The 16,028-nt window shown below is 43.3% G+C and overlaps 2 protein-coding genes across 2 annotated transcripts; both read right to left on the bottom strand.

The window, feature by feature from the left end:
- Positions 1-48: 48 nt before the first annotated feature.
- On the bottom strand, positions 49-2,625 carry LOC147194046 (uncharacterized). The gene is made up of 8 exons (XM_086131231.1): positions 2,432-2,625; positions 2,270-2,358; positions 1,581-1,854; positions 1,358-1,507; positions 1,094-1,133; positions 970-1,010; positions 843-886; positions 49-651 (listed from the first exon to the last, which is right to left on the bottom strand). Exons 1-8 carry the CDS (start codon positions 2,496-2,498, stop codon positions 418-420), a joined length of 939 nt encoding a protein of 312 aa, XP_085987357.1. The 5' UTR covers positions 2,499-2,625; the 3' UTR covers positions 49-417.
- A 540-nt stretch (positions 2,626-3,165) lies between these two features.
- Positions 3,166-15,910, bottom strand: acsl6 (acyl-CoA synthetase long chain family member 6). The gene is made up of 21 exons (XM_086130929.1): positions 15,824-15,910; positions 11,525-11,745; positions 11,278-11,392; positions 11,115-11,179; positions 10,680-10,781; positions 9,631-9,730; positions 8,988-9,166; positions 8,585-8,617; positions 8,114-8,165; positions 7,706-7,779; positions 7,540-7,617; positions 6,834-6,968; positions 6,615-6,749; positions 6,251-6,346; positions 6,022-6,094; positions 5,278-5,366; positions 4,988-5,104; positions 4,772-4,915; positions 4,436-4,537; positions 4,285-4,356; positions 3,166-3,960 (listed from the first exon to the last, which is right to left on the bottom strand). Exons 1-21 carry the CDS (start codon positions 15,867-15,869, stop codon positions 3,820-3,822), a joined length of 2,169 nt encoding a protein of 722 aa, XP_085987055.1. The 5' UTR covers positions 15,870-15,910; the 3' UTR covers positions 3,166-3,819.
- Between the last annotated feature and the right edge of the window lie 118 nt (positions 15,911-16,028).

Here is a 16,028-nt window from a genome sequence, read left to right as displayed (position 1 = left end):
CACCAGAGAAGAGCTTTCGTGACAACGAACGAAAAGGAGACATATACAGACAATTAATTTGTTTATTCATGACCAATTTTCTGACAATCAAGGTAGCTTTTAAATTCTTTGAACGTAACCACTGGCCCGGAATGAATAAAACCGAACTAAACTACAGTACGTACATTCAAATACATAACGCATGTGCAACAGCAACAAGAAACTCCTGTTAGGAAGTTGCATGTCTGACCTCTAGTGGCTATTTATCAGCATAAAACCAATTCATTTCTACTCAAGGTGTCCGTCCAAATGTGCAAAGAAAATTATCCCATTTTTTTTCTTTTCTTTCTTCTGTTTTTTTTTTGTATTTTTTTTTTTACATCCACCAACCGCTGCCTTTCGAAATGGGCCGATCCGAGTGCAACGAGATATTTGGCATCACGGGACGGATGGTTGTACGAATAGACCTGTGAGTCCGGCACGCCGTTCGCGGGCTTGCTGAAAGAACTCCTTCCTGTTGGAGGAGGAATTAAAGCGGAAAAACATGACCTCGCCATCCCTTTTGGAATCCTCCTTCTCACACGGCATCGGTGTAATCTTCTGCACGGCAACCAGAGGAGTTTTGAAGCGCAGCACCTTCCTGTACGAGATGGGCTTCCTGGGGACGGGAGACTGAAGACATGCGAACAAAGTTGATTTGTGAAATCATACACGCATTATTGCTTCTGCTTTTACAAGAGACAATGTGCATTCCCCCACCGCATTTTAGAACAGTACCCCAAAAGCAACATTTGTTTTATAAGATAACCTTTATTTGTCCCACACTGGGGAAATTTGCAATTTTGTTGGCATGAGTTGCTTACTTTCCATGACTTCCCATTCAAGCATTCGTCTGCAGAGCGGATCACTGAAATGATACAAAACTCACTCAAAATGACAAAATGAATGACTGAGTGGATTACTGTTGTTAATATGATGACCATCATTTACCAGAATGGATTTGAGGAGCATCTGTAGTTGATCCCTGGTCACTGCCCAAATTAGATACCATGTTTGAGAAGAGCATGTTAGTGAATTAATTGTGAATCGGGGAAAGGGGAGACGGGTACATCACCTTATCTGGTCATTTGTGTTGACCAAAATGGAGGTGGCGTCTGAAAACAGAAGAATGGCATGATATAACCCAAGAACATTTTCAAATCCCTACAATGGATGCTTCCTGAATTGAAGACACATTGCTTTCCTGACTGTAATCCGCCTTGATATAACATCTTCTTCAGAGTTATTAAGACCTAGACTGGTGGTATAGTTGTATTGTCACTGTAGTTGTACTCGCCTAAGCCTCGGTGGAGGTCTCCTGCGAGCAAGCTTTACTCACCGAGGACAGTCGAGACATTGGGAGGCTGGTAATTGTGGATACTCGCTGCGTGGCTGCTGCCCAGCAAGGTAGAGTTTTTCACCTGGGGGTGCCGGATGCCCACCAGCATGGGGACGGCGGCTTCCTCGGTGAAGAAATCAAACGAACTAGCTGCGGATAAGTGGGGAAGATTAAATCAATGAAAGCAATTTTTCGTTTGTCACTTGGGAAACGTCAGACTTACTATAACTGTCATGTCTGAAGGTCTCTGGGGAAAGAACACTGCTGGAGGTTGAGGAGTCCCAGATGTCGCTGTCGTCTGAGGAGTCCTTTGAGGTCTCAACTGGCGTCGTTGTCTGCCCAGTTTGACGTGAGGAAGGACTCACCTGACAGCCGGAACAACCCGAAGCGATATGGTCAACCCTCTCAGCTGCTGCTGATGAGGGCGAAATAGGGCAGACGCTGTTGGTGGAAGTTGGCTGAAAGTGGGATTTGCATTGCAAAGGGCTACTGCTGGTCTGCAGAGATAAAAAGACAACATATCAATCCCCTGCCAAGACCGAACAAGATAGCCACCCAACACATGCATTTTGTCATCAAAATTATTGTTTTTACATATGGGAAAATACTTTAGTTAGGGTTCGAAATAGAGTTCATTGAACATACGGGTACTGTTTTGGATGCAAAAAGGTCGAAAATGGAGCCTGAAAGACATAGTTTTACATTTTTCCCATCTGAAAAGGTACAAAATGGAGTCCAAAAAGCATCCCTGAACCTGATTATATTTTAGGATTTAACGTCAATGATACAAACGTGTGCAGTACTTGTTAGGGGTGGGGGGGAAAGTATCAAGTTAGGTTCAAAAGGTCAACAATAATGGAATAGGTACAAAAAGGACAACAAATGTAATGCTAACGTAATCATATTACTCACCCGTACGTTACCACTTCCTTCACTGGTGCTGCCTTCAGGCTCATGTTCTGGTATTTTTTCGTAAATTTTAAATGGCAGACTTGCCCTAGCTTGGAGTCAATTACATGTATTTTATTTACAGGTGATATTTCGTCGTGTAATTCGCGACAGAGCTTTTCTTACCATGTCGCCGTCTCCGAGGCACCTTTAAAGGCGTGTCTGCCTTACAACGGGACCTCGTTTTAAACATTTTGTGAAGCAAATAAATAATGAGCTGACACCTTGAATTAAACAGTCAAGTTGGTGCTAGCTGAGCTCAACTCATGGCTAACGTCAACCTCCTGACGGTAAGAGTCATGACTCGGCGTAGCTGAGAACCAAAAAAAACCATGTATAATAAACAAATACAGTTATTAATAAAAAAATTATGTGTGGGTGGGGTGGGGCTGCTAATATTCAATACGTCTCTTGTCCTTAATTGGCCTGTCAACTCGGTATTACTTTGTAAACCCATGCCGGAAATGGATTTGGAACATCAACCGGATCGAGCATACAACGATTGTCAATACTATGACATGAATATATTGATTATGTCGTATTTATGTTTTGTGTATTATCGCAATATTTAGAGTATTTGTTTTTGACAATAATAATGCTAATAATAACATATGTAATATAGCTTTTTAATGCTAATATAATGTATATATTTAACATTCATTTTATTATATCTACTACAGTATACACTTATTATACATTGCTATATTATGTATTTATGATTTATATATAATTACTTTTTTATCACTATTATCACTAGTCAATCATAATAACTGTATATTCTGAGTTGAGATTTAGTTCATAATCTGTAACTATATATTACCCATTTTAATCCATTCATGAGAAAACAAGTGAGACAGTGGTTTAAAACCATTCCAGAATGTTCTTTTATTTCATGAACCTGGTCCCCCTCCTAACCCCCAGTCATTTTCATCATTACAGGGATATGCTGCTGATTCGACTGCAGAGAAAAATAATAAATACGTCCAATTTGTCCAACTACACAGACGCAATTAAAAGAATAAAAGTAATAAAAATCCCATTCAAACCGCTGACTCGAGTCGTCAAGAAATAAGATTACATCTATAGCGAAGCTGTCCTCATGTATGTACATACATCATTAATTTTTACACTTTGGGACAAGAATCAATCTTGAAAAGCTTCTACATTATTCGTGTGTGATCAAAAATAAAAAATAAAAACCAAGTGGCTGGTTAATTAAAAGTGAAAGGTTGCTTTGTAGTTTCACCAGGGGGCAACTGCATGCACTGCCCCAAGTCCTGTTTTGCCTTTAAAAAAAAAAAGAATGAGAAAGAGAAGAGTGGTGGGTGTGCGCCTCAAAATGGCCACCATTACTGCTAAGGCAGGAGGTTGAGTGAACCGAAAAAAAAAAGTCCATGTCTTGTTTAAATGAAACTCTACTGCATGTCGAGGTCGATCAGGATGGGTGAAGGGTGACTTTTTTTTTTTGCTGCTTGTTCGCCAGTGCACAATGTTGTTGTTTTGGAGGTCTACCCTCACATGGAAATGGTGCTGTAGAGCTGGTCAATCTTCTCCTTGAAGAACTCCCTCAGCTCAGGCCGCTTGGCCTTCAGCGTGGGCGTCAGCAGGCCGTTCTGGATGGAGAACATCTCGCTGTGGATGTAGATGTTCTTCACCTGGTTCGAGACAGTCGAGTAGAAAATACATTTGGACGCACACCCTATACACTCAGTAAGAGATAACCGTTAAATTAAAAAAAAAACATTCCGTTTGTGAAAGACTCAAAAAGACTGTTAGCTCAATCAAAAGTCTCAAAATCATTCTTGAGATTCACAAAAACACATTCGGTCGGTTCCTCAAAGACTCAAAACGGTCATTGGAAAATGTGTGCACTACGTCAGGTTCATTCAAGACTCGGAATTGTCTTAGAGGTTTCAGAGAAAGACGCACAGTGTGTTCGACTTGTCTATTTAAAGAAGCGTGAAATCATCTTTATTCACCTGCTCAAAGGAATGCAGAGAGCTGGCCTTGCCCAAACGCACCAGATCCTCAAGGATGGCCTTCTTAAGTTCCTATCAACACAGGAATTGTCATTTTTGAGGTCCTTCAAAAAATGCCACCTTGCCATTTGTCTACACTTGCGCCACCTACTGTGTTTTTACACAGGTCCTTGTAGGTGCCTAAGATCCCTTTCTTCTTGGCCCAGGTGGGCATGACCTCCGGGTCGGGCACAATAATCCCCACAAGGAAGGACTGCACACAAGGAGCATAAATGTTGAAAAGAAGTGGGAGAAGGGGTGGACAACATATGGAGGCTGCAGTAAAGGCCTGGAAAAAAGCATTTCAAATGAAGACTGCAATAGTCTGGTGAAGGCAATAGGCTGATGTCATTATTGAAAGGAAGGATCTGAAACATGTCTTCAGTAGACAATAAAAAGGACTTGACATTTTTGGAGGGGACTGTAAGATCTCAAGTGGTAAAGTGACCTGGAGGCTGTCTCCGTGCACGTAAAGCTGGGCCACGGGCTCGCTCCGTATGTAGATGTTCTCGATCTTCTCGGGCGAGATGTACTCGCCCTGCGCCAGCTTGAAGATGTGCTTCTTCCTGTCCACGATCTTCAACGTGCCGTTCTGCAATCGGGCCAACAGTAATCAATCGGCTAGCGATCGATCGAGACGGTTTAAAATGTGGGGCAGGCGTACGGGCAGCCATTTGCCGATGTCGCCGGTGTGGAGCCAGCCGTCCGGATCCAGCGTCTCTGCGGTCCTCTCGGGGTCTTTGAGGTAGCCCTTAAACACGTTTGGTCCCTTCACGCAAACCTGAGCATTGGAAAAAGGGAATTTCTTTGTACTTTTTGGGATGTTAAGGTCTTTGAAGATTTTGCCAAATAAACTTTAAATTTACGAAAAACGTCTGTAAAAGGCTAAATATGTTTCACCTTCATTAAAACATTTGGTTCGTCAGCCTCAAAATTATTTTCGACGACCCTCACCTCGCCCTCCCCTTTGGCAGCAAAGTAGTTCTTCTCGGGAACATCCACCAGTTTGATGAGGTTGCACGGCAGCGGCGCGCCAACGTGACCTAAACGCCATAACAACCACAAAAAAAGAGTTACAAAAAAACAAAGAAGCACTATTTAAATTCAAGTACAGGTATATGACAAAATTAGTCTCATTTTATCATATACTGCATCTTTTGTTTTCATACGGCAACTGTTACCGTAATACCAGTACTGTCCGGCAGGGGATACTGCTGGGCTACTTTTTGCTACCAAACTCAAGAGCATTTCCGTGAAATGAACTTCAGTCACAACCTTGACGCTTACATGGCAGAGTGGATCCCAACGCACCCAAAAATATGCCAATATTTTAAGAAATTATGCCAAAAATCAGGCTGTAATAAATCTATACCTGTGTATATCAATTCGCAATGAATAGAATGCATTACTTATTGTAATGAAAAGAATCATTCTCATTTTTATTGTCATTACACTCCTTGTCTGTGACCACTCTTGCAGATGAATTCGTAAAAAAATGTTTTCGTCAACCCTTGACATGTTGACTGTGTAAAGTGGCCAAACCACTTTTGGCTTCTTCGGTGGTGGCTGCGACCGACCTCAATCCAGCACTTGTTTGATAATGTCGTCAGCGCCGACTCGAATCTTTTAGCGCGCTTTTCCAACCTATTGGACCTTGGCTAAGGATCGTGAGCCGTTGCATAAGCGAAGAGCGCGCACCTGGTGTCCAGTCGCCGGGCGTGGTGAAGGTGCAGCCGGCCGTGCACTCCGTCTGCCCGTACGCCTCGTACACCTGCAGGGGAGAGTTGTTGTTTATTTGACGGCCTCCTTTTTACACATGCACTGCGGAAACAATGCTATAAAATGACCGTGGAACAGGTTCTAACTCATGGTGGAAGGTCAGGGACAGAAGGCCTAAATCAGGGGTGGTGTGGAGTGGGCTAATAACCTGGCATCCTAAAGCTGCTCGGAGGAACCCCAACACAGCGGGCGATGTGGGAGCTGCTCCTGTTATGATCATCCTCAGTCTCCCACCCAGGCTGGCCTGCAACATGCGTGCGTGCACACACACACGCACACACACACACACACACACACACACACGCACGCACGCACACACACACACACACACACACACACACACACACACACACACACACACACACACACACACAGTCAAGTTCTGTCACCATTCATCATCATAGTGTTATCATCTTTGTGCTTGTTGACGTTTGCAGAGATGAAAGGCATTTTGCAACTTTTTTTTCAAGTCTGTGATTTTTATTTTATTTATTTATTTATTTGAGTGTTACCTGAATCTTACTGAAGAAGATTTTGTCCCAGACGCTGTCGCTGCGGATGATGCCGCTGCTAACCTCGGCGCCTTTTCTCTTGGCGGCAAAGTTGAGGAGCCAGCGCTTCAGCGGGCTGTTGGCCTGGCTGAAGATCTGCAGACCAGAATTATTTTTTTTTTAAACTAAAACTTTTTTTTTAAATCCCTGGTTGAATAGCACGGAACCTCCTGAACGCACCTTGTCGTACATGCGGTTGAGCAGGCGGGGCACCACGGGGAAAATGGTGGGCCGCAAGGCCTTCATGTCATCGGGCAGCAAGCGGATGTCGCCCTGGTAGAAGCCGATGCGCCCGCCGTGGCAGTACACTACCGACTGGGAAAGAAAACATAACAGTTAGCATGGTGGCGCTTGTGAATGTAACTCTTTTTCAATAGCCCATTGTGGTAGCCCCCCCCCCCCCATAAAAATTGCAATTTGTAAATTTGTCCGGACAAAATTTGATCAAGTAAAAATTTTATTTATCCCACTGCATGTACACTTTCCAACATGTTAGCTTGCTAGCCTCACTATGTAAAAAAATGATTTAAATACACACTTTGGGAACACATGTTTTTGATTGTAGTCATGAAAGAATCATTTTTTAAAAATAGATGTGGTTTCCACAATTGTCTAGTGATTGTGAAAGAAAGATGGAAAACACACACACACGAAAGAAAGATGGAAAACACACACACACACACACACACACACGCACACACACAAAAATAAACTGAGAGCAGCATTTTTGTTCCTCAGGCCTGAGCCAAACATGTGGCAAGAGGCAAGTGACCATATATGGACTTCCTTCAACCCACGCTCGCTGGGCGGAAGTTCAGTAGGTGTGAGGTGGGGGCACGATAACGGCGTGTGTGTGAGGTAGACCACACATTGGAAGAATCTTTACCTCGATGAGCCTCTCGAACATGTGAGCCAGCGGCAGGAACGAAATGAGGCAATCGTCCCGGTTGGGGAAAATCACTTTCTAAAAAGAAGAAAACAGTATGCGGGGGGGGGGGGGGGGGGGCGTCTTAAGAAGAGTTGAAAGAGCGAAATAAATGCTGTTGACTCACATCGGTCACTTTAAGGAAGCCCGAGAAGTCGGCCACCACGTTCCCGTGGGTGAGCATCACCCCTTTGGGGTTTCCTGAGCGGGACAGATAAGCAGGGAAGGTCAAGATAGGGAGGGCCACTTTATTAGGCGCACCTGCAAGCTCGTGACAGCCTCTGAATGAAAATTGTATTCATGCATGTGTATACACATCCGTATATTTTTCTGTTATTAATTTATAGCTTATGTAATTGATGTCTTTTCCTTGTGTTGTGCACATTTACAAAATAAATAAAAAAAATAAAAAATGCATGAATCCGTGTTCCAGACTTGCAGGCACACTTCACATTTCTGCTGGAATTTTTCCAATTATTATTTGGAATATTTCTGAGTGACGGTTTGTGAATGGATTGTGGTGTTTGTGGATCACCTGTGGTTCCACTGGTGAAGCACACGATAGAAAGGTCTTGCGGTGAGGGCGGCTATGCAGGGAAAAAATATCAGTGATTTGATCACTAACATGGTATTCTAATAATAGAAAATGAGACACTTCTTTGTGCACAGCAATACACAAGTTGGGGGGGAGGTGAACGAATGTTTTGTCAACATTTGGACAAAAAGCAAAATGAAATAACAATCTGAATAACAATCTTAAAATTAAATTATATTACAACAGACATGCATAAAAATTAAATAAGTCAAAAATGATCAAATAAATGCTACTTAAAAAAATTAAATACAAATGTAATAAAAATCAAAGTTGTCATGCAAAAAATAAATAAATAAATAAATAAATAAATTGTGAGACAAAAACCTGGGTTCTCTTCTTGTATCGTAACTCATTAGATGTACCTCATAACGTGGTTGGCGAGATCAAACGCGCCCAGCTATTCATACTTACTAAAGGTTTTCGATGGTGATCTCTGCCCAGCGCCTTAGGGACAGACAAGCAAAAAGTGTTTGTTTTAAAACTGTTTCCTGTTGTTATCGTTTCACGCAAACACGCGCACAGGAGTCACAATAGCAAAAAAATGCTATGATGTAGGATGTGATTGTTTTTTTTTTTTTTGTCACGCTTCTTAGACTGTCAACTGTCATTGTTCTTTAGCCGACAAACTCGCAACCTGCAGGTCCAGCTGTGCAGAAAATGTGTTGAGCTCTGACAAACGCTTATCGCAGCTAATTCTGTTCTACTTCGACCAAATTAGTGCATATTGACCTGATCTCACGTCACAATTTCCACCGAGAACTATTCGGCCTGACAAATGCTAACGTTTGCTAAGCGTGGCAGCCGTGTGTGCTACCTCCACTTCCTCCATGGCCTGCACGTGCACGCCGCAGCCGAGTCCGCGCCCCACCAGGGCGGCGTCCAGGGCGTCCATCAGGATGATGCGGCGCAGGGCCGGCGTCTCCGCGCGCTCCACGTTAGCTAGCAGCACATGCGCCTTGTCCACCTTGTCACAGATAACCGTGGAGATGTCGGCTGCGGGGACACAAATCACACACCAGCGTCCACTCAGATATTTTCAACAAGTGCTCAATTCATAACGATTTGTAAAAAACATTTTTTTTGTTTGTTTTTTATTGCGAAAATCAAGTCAAGTCAAGTCAAGTCAAGTACAACTTTATTGTCAAATGTCAGATGAAATTTCTTCCCTCTCAAGACAACATAGAACAAGAGGAGCCGCTGCGGGTGCCCGCGCCGCAATCAAAAGAAAAGTTAACATAAAATGACAAAATAATACAAGACAACACGTTAGACACAGACAATCGTGCAATCTTAACCACTTTCCTGCCAGACATCTCACAATCAAAAATCACTTGGCAGCAAAACCATATCGATGCATACCTCATCCGGAAGCTTGCCACCAGTGCATCCCAGATTTGTAATTGTTTTGTCAGTCAGTCGTAACGTGCGCTCCATTTTGCTCCTGATGAGTATCTTACCCGTGTTTATGATGAAGCGTATGGCATCCGGACCCAGCGTGTCGTAGAGGGGCACCACCACCATGGAGTACGTGTAGCATGCAAGCTCTGAGATTATCCACTGCAATACAAAATGAATGCAGTGAAATACCTCATTTTGTTTTCGGACAAATGACAACATACCAAAACAAGTTTGTTGACGTTACCTTATTAAGAATATACCACAACATTTACTGGCTTACTTTTGTTTACTTGATGGATTATAACAAAGTGGGACCAATTCTGATTGTTCAGTTAGTGAATGTTAACATTTTTAATCAATTTTTTTATTATTATTATTATTATTGTACTAATTATAATCTCTCAAGGGAAATAGAGCTAACATGCAAACTTGCTAACAAGTCATTGTTTACATTATCTTACATTAGTTACTGAGTATAATTAAGTTGAATAAAAAGGTTGCTAAGTGTTCCATTTGTTCTCAGGAGCTAACTTGGGTCAAACTTGACACACTTGATAACAATCAAGTTTGACAAAATGCTCCTCACGCTATTCACTGTTTGTTTAGCCCAGCAGACCAGTCAAACGTGATGGATGACAAGTTTGACAATTACAAATGTGACAAATCCGAGAAACATTTGTTTACATGAACTCATTTCAATGAAACGTTGCAGATCACAATAGTGGGACAAATGATAACATGGCTGTTTTCAGTTTTTGGTTCGTTAGCATGAAGTATCATTGCTAAGTGTTTGATTTGTTGACATATGCACTCTTGATATCAAACTTCACTGATAAAAAAAAATCCTAAAATTGCTTGTCAACCTGACGACAAATACTACCATGTTAATGGAAGTGTATTTACCCCCTTTAAGCCACCATTTTATGTCTGTTGTGTTTTCTGTGGACTATTTCTTGAGTATTATCTTTAGTTGATTCCTTTGTGGTGGGCACAAGAAATGTCATGACACATGTTACATTGCCAATAAAGCTATTCGGTTGTATTCATGATCCGCAACGTTGATGACGTGTTTTAGGGCTTTATGGCTTAGTGGGAAGGGGAGGATAACCTCGGGCCGGTTCTGAGCAAAGACTCCAATGAACTGGTCCGGACTGGCCTTGCAGCCCTGGTGTAGCAGGCCCGATCCCAGATGCTCGGCCCGGGATGTGACCTGCGGGATGGCAACAACACAATGACAATACGGTGTTGTTATCAGACGACACACGCAGATGCACATTTTGCAATGATGCAACGAGCTCTAACTGGAAGTCATGTGACTTATCTTAGGGAAGCCTCAAGTGCAACGGGACACCTAATCGATACACATACCAAATTTCGAATGATGAAGGGACATTTTTTTTGTGTGTTTCATGGCGAGTCCAAAAATATATATATTTGGCCCACACGCAATGACAAAATCAAATCGCATTCGCAATTTAGCGCAATTTAATTGTCCAGACCAAAATCTCTGCTTCAAAACCAAAATATCGGACTTTCATTTCACCTCTTTGTAGGACATCCATTTGTAAGGCTGGTTGGGGAGTCGCGAGCCCAGGCAAGGCCCGTCACCTACGAGGAAGGAGAGGACAGTCGTCACCACGGCAACCAAACCTTGCGTGGATTTGCGGCCTCGGTCGCTTTGACTGAACGGCGCCAACCTCGTATACCTGATATATGGAGGCCTCGCTGGAAGACCTCGTACATTGTCCTAGCGTCGTCGTGGTAATGACTGAGCAGCTTGGAACTGTCACCCATCATGGACCTGCGACCCCCATCTTCACGCTTCATTGAAAGACACACCAAAGACAGCTCGTGTAAATGCATGACACATCAAATCTCACATCTAATTAAAGCTCCCGCCCGGTGCTTTCCAGATCTGTAATTACTTTCAACCATAATTCTGTGTAGTCTTACCGGCACCTCCTCGGACTGGTGCAGGAGGCTGCATGGTGGTTTAATGGGGCGGGGCCTGGTGGCCAGCCAGTAGGCCAGCACGGCGGTGAGGGCGCCGATGCCCACCAGCGTGGAGGTGGGCAGCGAGCTGAAGAAGTGGCCCAGCTCGCCCATGTCTGGCACCCTCAGGCCGCTCAGCATCTCCTGGGCCTGCATCTTCTCCATCAGCGTCGAACTCAGCTCTGTGGGACCACAGGTAAATCCTCAGCGCCACCGCACAGCACCATGATGCGTTCAATGTCCACCGAGGCATGAAATGACGTCGATTTGTGTTGCCTTCACTCTCAAATAAAACAGCGGCAATGTTTTGTGTGCGCCGTCGTGGAAAGCGCCAAACAAGCTGTGTCGGGTTAAATGTCAATCTGAGAATCGCTGTGTCATCAAAAGAGCAGCATTATGTTGCGTTCAGGGTCTAAGAAAAAGCTAGCCTTGTCAGGATAAGGGGCTCGGAGAATGGATGGATGATTGCATTCAAGGTTTACTTGGTTGCAGCGTGTTGCGTTCAGTGTCCAAGGAAGCAGAGGTGTGCTGCAATCAACTCCAAGAAAGAGTCACTGCGATGCATTCAGTGTCGCTGACGACAAAGGCCGACAGGATTCATCAGCATTGGCAAACAGCGACAGTCAAAGGGTTGGGTAGAAAGTTGGCGACCAAATCTAAATATAGATGTGATCCGCAATCTACTAGCATGACTGTGCGCGCACACACACAAACACACACCTACGCACACACAAACTAACACGATAGTGACACTCAACATTTCATGATGACAGTGATCTTTCCATTGCCGTGTTCTAAAGCATCACTTAGTAAATTCTCCCAAGAAAGTGAAACCGCTGACGAAACAATACACATTTTTTTGTTTGCAGGCTGAGTGACAAAGAAGGTTCATGAACAACTACAGTGTATCGTTAATGTATTGCAACCTTGGCAGAAGACTTTACGAAATTAAAATGCTACTTTTACAGCGTTGCTAACAAAGCAACGTTGTGTTCACCTCAGAGTCGAGTGGACTAACTGTGTTGCATTCGGTGTCTAATCAAGCAGCAGTCTTGTGTTCACCGTCAAGTGGGAAGCATTATGGTATGTTCAAGGTAAAAGGAAGCACCACTGTTAGGTTCGCGTCTAATGCGGCAACATTGTCACGTTGCCTTCACTGTCAACTGGGAAACATTGAGTTGTGTTCAGGGTCTCAAACAAAGCAACACGGTGAATTTCAGTGCTGACCGTGAAGGATTGTGTTGCGTTGGTGTTTAACGTCCGGGCATCGTGTTGCGTTCAATGTCTCTCAAGCAGCATCATGTTGCATTCAAGGTCCAACAAAAGAGTGCGTCGTGGTTATTGGAGGTTTACTCAGCTGTTTTGCATGTGTGAAATATCAAACTAAGTGTCCTGTAGTAACTCCACTCGCTCCCTGCGGGGAGACGCAGAGGTTGCGGAGTTCTTGAACATGGCCCACAAGGTTTGTTGCTACAGCTGGTGCCACGGCACCAACACAACTTTGGTGACCTCTTGGAAATATTCTAAATAGTTCCTAATGAAGAGGTGAAAGCACATTTTTTGAGCAGCACTCGGTTGCATTCAGGGACTACTTGGTAGCCATCAAATTGTTTTAAAGGCTTAAAAAGAATGTCAATTTTTGGACTTCTTATTGGCCTCTTTGTCAAGGTCCCGAAAGCACCATGGGCCTAGGTCCTGAAAGGTCCGCCCCATCAGGCCATTGAAAGTCTGTTGCCAGCGATTAGCATCCAGCTTGAGGATATCAAAGCCTATTAGAGCTGAGACGGGATGGACGCTTCTAACCTAGATCTCTCTCTCTCTCTCCCTCTCTCTCTTTCCGTCACTCTTCAGCTCGCTTTATCGCCACTTGACAGCGTTGTGAACAGATGTCAGGCTTTAAAAACCACAGTGTGACATCATCAATAGCGGACGCATCATTTCCTGTGATCGCCATGTGCCCATGCATTCAGAGGTCGCGTCCTTCTCGATTGCACTGCTGTGGTGTGTAGTCAATGCAGTGAAAAAAATTTAATAAATATAATTACATTACTGCAACCTCTTTTTTCTTAAAAATGACCACTTTAATCTTTGTATAGTACTGTATTCTTAACATTGGCAAAAAAAAAACCCTCCAAAACCATGCATTCTTGAATCCTCTTTTAGAATTTAATTGAGTCTAGTGAATTATTTGATGTAAAACAATAAAATAAACAATGCATTCTAACGTTACGCTAATTGGCATTGTGAAGCTCAACATGAAGTCAAAATACGCTTCACACGGGCCCTCGGCAGTGATTAGCGTCTCATGGTTAACAGTGAGATTAGCCCCGAAGCATGCGAGATGTCACACCACCCTGTTTGGCCCCTCCCACTTTCTGCATCCTCACAAAGTAGTTAACATTTGAGTTAACTTAAAATTGCAAAAGGCTCAACTAGTAACACATAATAATTTATCAATGTATACATCTTCCCTCTTTAAAGCAACAACAAAAGTGACAAACAGAAGCACAAATGCAAATGAATGGAAATGGCCTTCAAAACAACCTCCTGCTTATTTGACTACCCATCCATGAGGCGTTTAGGGCCACCATGTAAACCGAAAACTCACTTTCAAAGTAATTACATGCAAAACGAGGTGGCTTCAGGACATGTCAGCGGTTGCTACAGATAGATGACACCCAAATTTGTGAAAATAAATAAATAAAATAAAATAATAATAATAATAATAATAATAATACATTGTGATCAAAGTAATTTTTTGATTATCTCAAACACACCGCAGAAGAACAAGCCTGATTCAGCATTTATTTACCTGGCAGCCATTATGTTCCACTCCGCCATGAGGTCATAAATGCTGAGGAAGCACTTACGAGCAGAGGCGCTAACACTGCAAGACATTTCAAGCCATTTTTGTGGGGAGAAGAAGGGGAAAAAAAGAACTTTTTGGATGCATTTTTTGAATGTGTTGCTGCTCCATGTATATGAAAAAAGCAGCTGATTCCAGATTTATCAGTACCGTAGCATCGATTCCATTTGTTCATCAATGGCATTTCTCATTATTTGTAAGCATCGACAAGGATATGGCATGACAATATGACGCTCCGCCTCTCACTTCAATGTACTTCCCAGTTCAAAGTTTTTCAGCAAATAACGGAGAATATGGCCGGGTTTTTTTTTGGGGCGGGGGGTTGCGTTTTTAACAGCAGTAGGACATACAGTATTTAATTGAAATGTAAAGAAAAGGAGTACATTGACACGCATTGCGCAAAGTAGCATGAATTTTTAACAACACACCGCAGCAACCAGGTCAGGGGACGGGATACAGTGACAGGTGTCATGTAATTTTAAGGATGGGTGTATCTTTTTTTAACTGCAAAAGGCGCATTTTTCCTAGAATACGTGATTACTATTTATTAGAATTGTGATACTCAAAGTAGCTACACAGAAACAAACAATAATTTAATAAAATGCAAAAATCTTTTTGACAAACTTTGACAATATATAAATTGGCTGTATATTTTTTGGGGTGGGACAATATTCTCAAATATATTCAGACACAGCTAATATAACACGATTCAAATCTATAAGAAAATAAACAATAGCTATAAAAATTAAGAAAAACGTAAAAAAGACAAGTCAGATACAAGAAATACAAGAAAGCACATATACATAGAGTAATACTTTCACAACATGTCGCTCTTCCGAATATTTTGAGAAGTGATCCAAACGTCCCAAGTGCTGTGTGGGTCCCTAATAAAGTGCCCCCTCCCCCTGCTTTTCCAGCACCACCTCTCGCGTGGACAGCTCCCGCACTGTCGTCCAATCAGCTTGGACCCCCACGTCATAATCGACCCCCCCCCCCCCCCCAGCACCTCCATCTCGATGAGGCATGGCGGACGACATTAAAACGAGCCGAATAACCCCATTGGTGCAATTTTCACACACGCGCACGGTGCATCCATCCATTTTTAGCGTGCAAATAAGCACGACTGGCCTTTCATGGCGTATGCACCCAATGCCAGTAGCATCTCAGTTAGCTTAGCATCTCACCATAAATGCGTCCTATATTACTCTGGTCCTTTTAGTTCGAAATATAGGAACAATACATGAATTAAGTGCACAATAAAGGCAATGAATGACGCAAGGCAGCCGGCCTCGTGCGTCATCTTGCGCCCCCACCCCTAAAAAAAAAACATGAAGGTGAACCTGGGGGGAGGACAAATTCTGATGATTCAAAAGAATGGTGATGACAATACTCACCCAAAATGATCCACAGCGAGCCGGACACCAGCACGAAGGCGAGCATGTCTGTCTCATGTGGACGCGGGGGGGTCCCGGGTTCGGCGGCCGTGGACTGAAGTGGATGCTGGCTTGCTTGCCGCAAGGAGGCACCGGCACTCTGGAGATTAGGGGAAGAGGGGGGGGGGCGTGGTGTGTGAGCGTGTGTGGGGGGGGGGGGGGGGGG

The sequence above is a fragment of the Hippocampus guttulatus genome, chromosome 15 (genome assembly GCF_054856545.1).
Source record: "Hippocampus guttulatus isolate MCC_2025c chromosome 15, RoL_Hgut_1.0, whole genome shotgun sequence".
NCBI lineage: Eukaryota > Metazoa > Chordata > Actinopteri > Syngnathiformes > Syngnathidae > Hippocampus > Hippocampus guttulatus.
The sequence above is the reverse complement of the archived record's forward strand: the minus strand, read 5'-3'. Positions and strand labels throughout refer to the sequence as shown.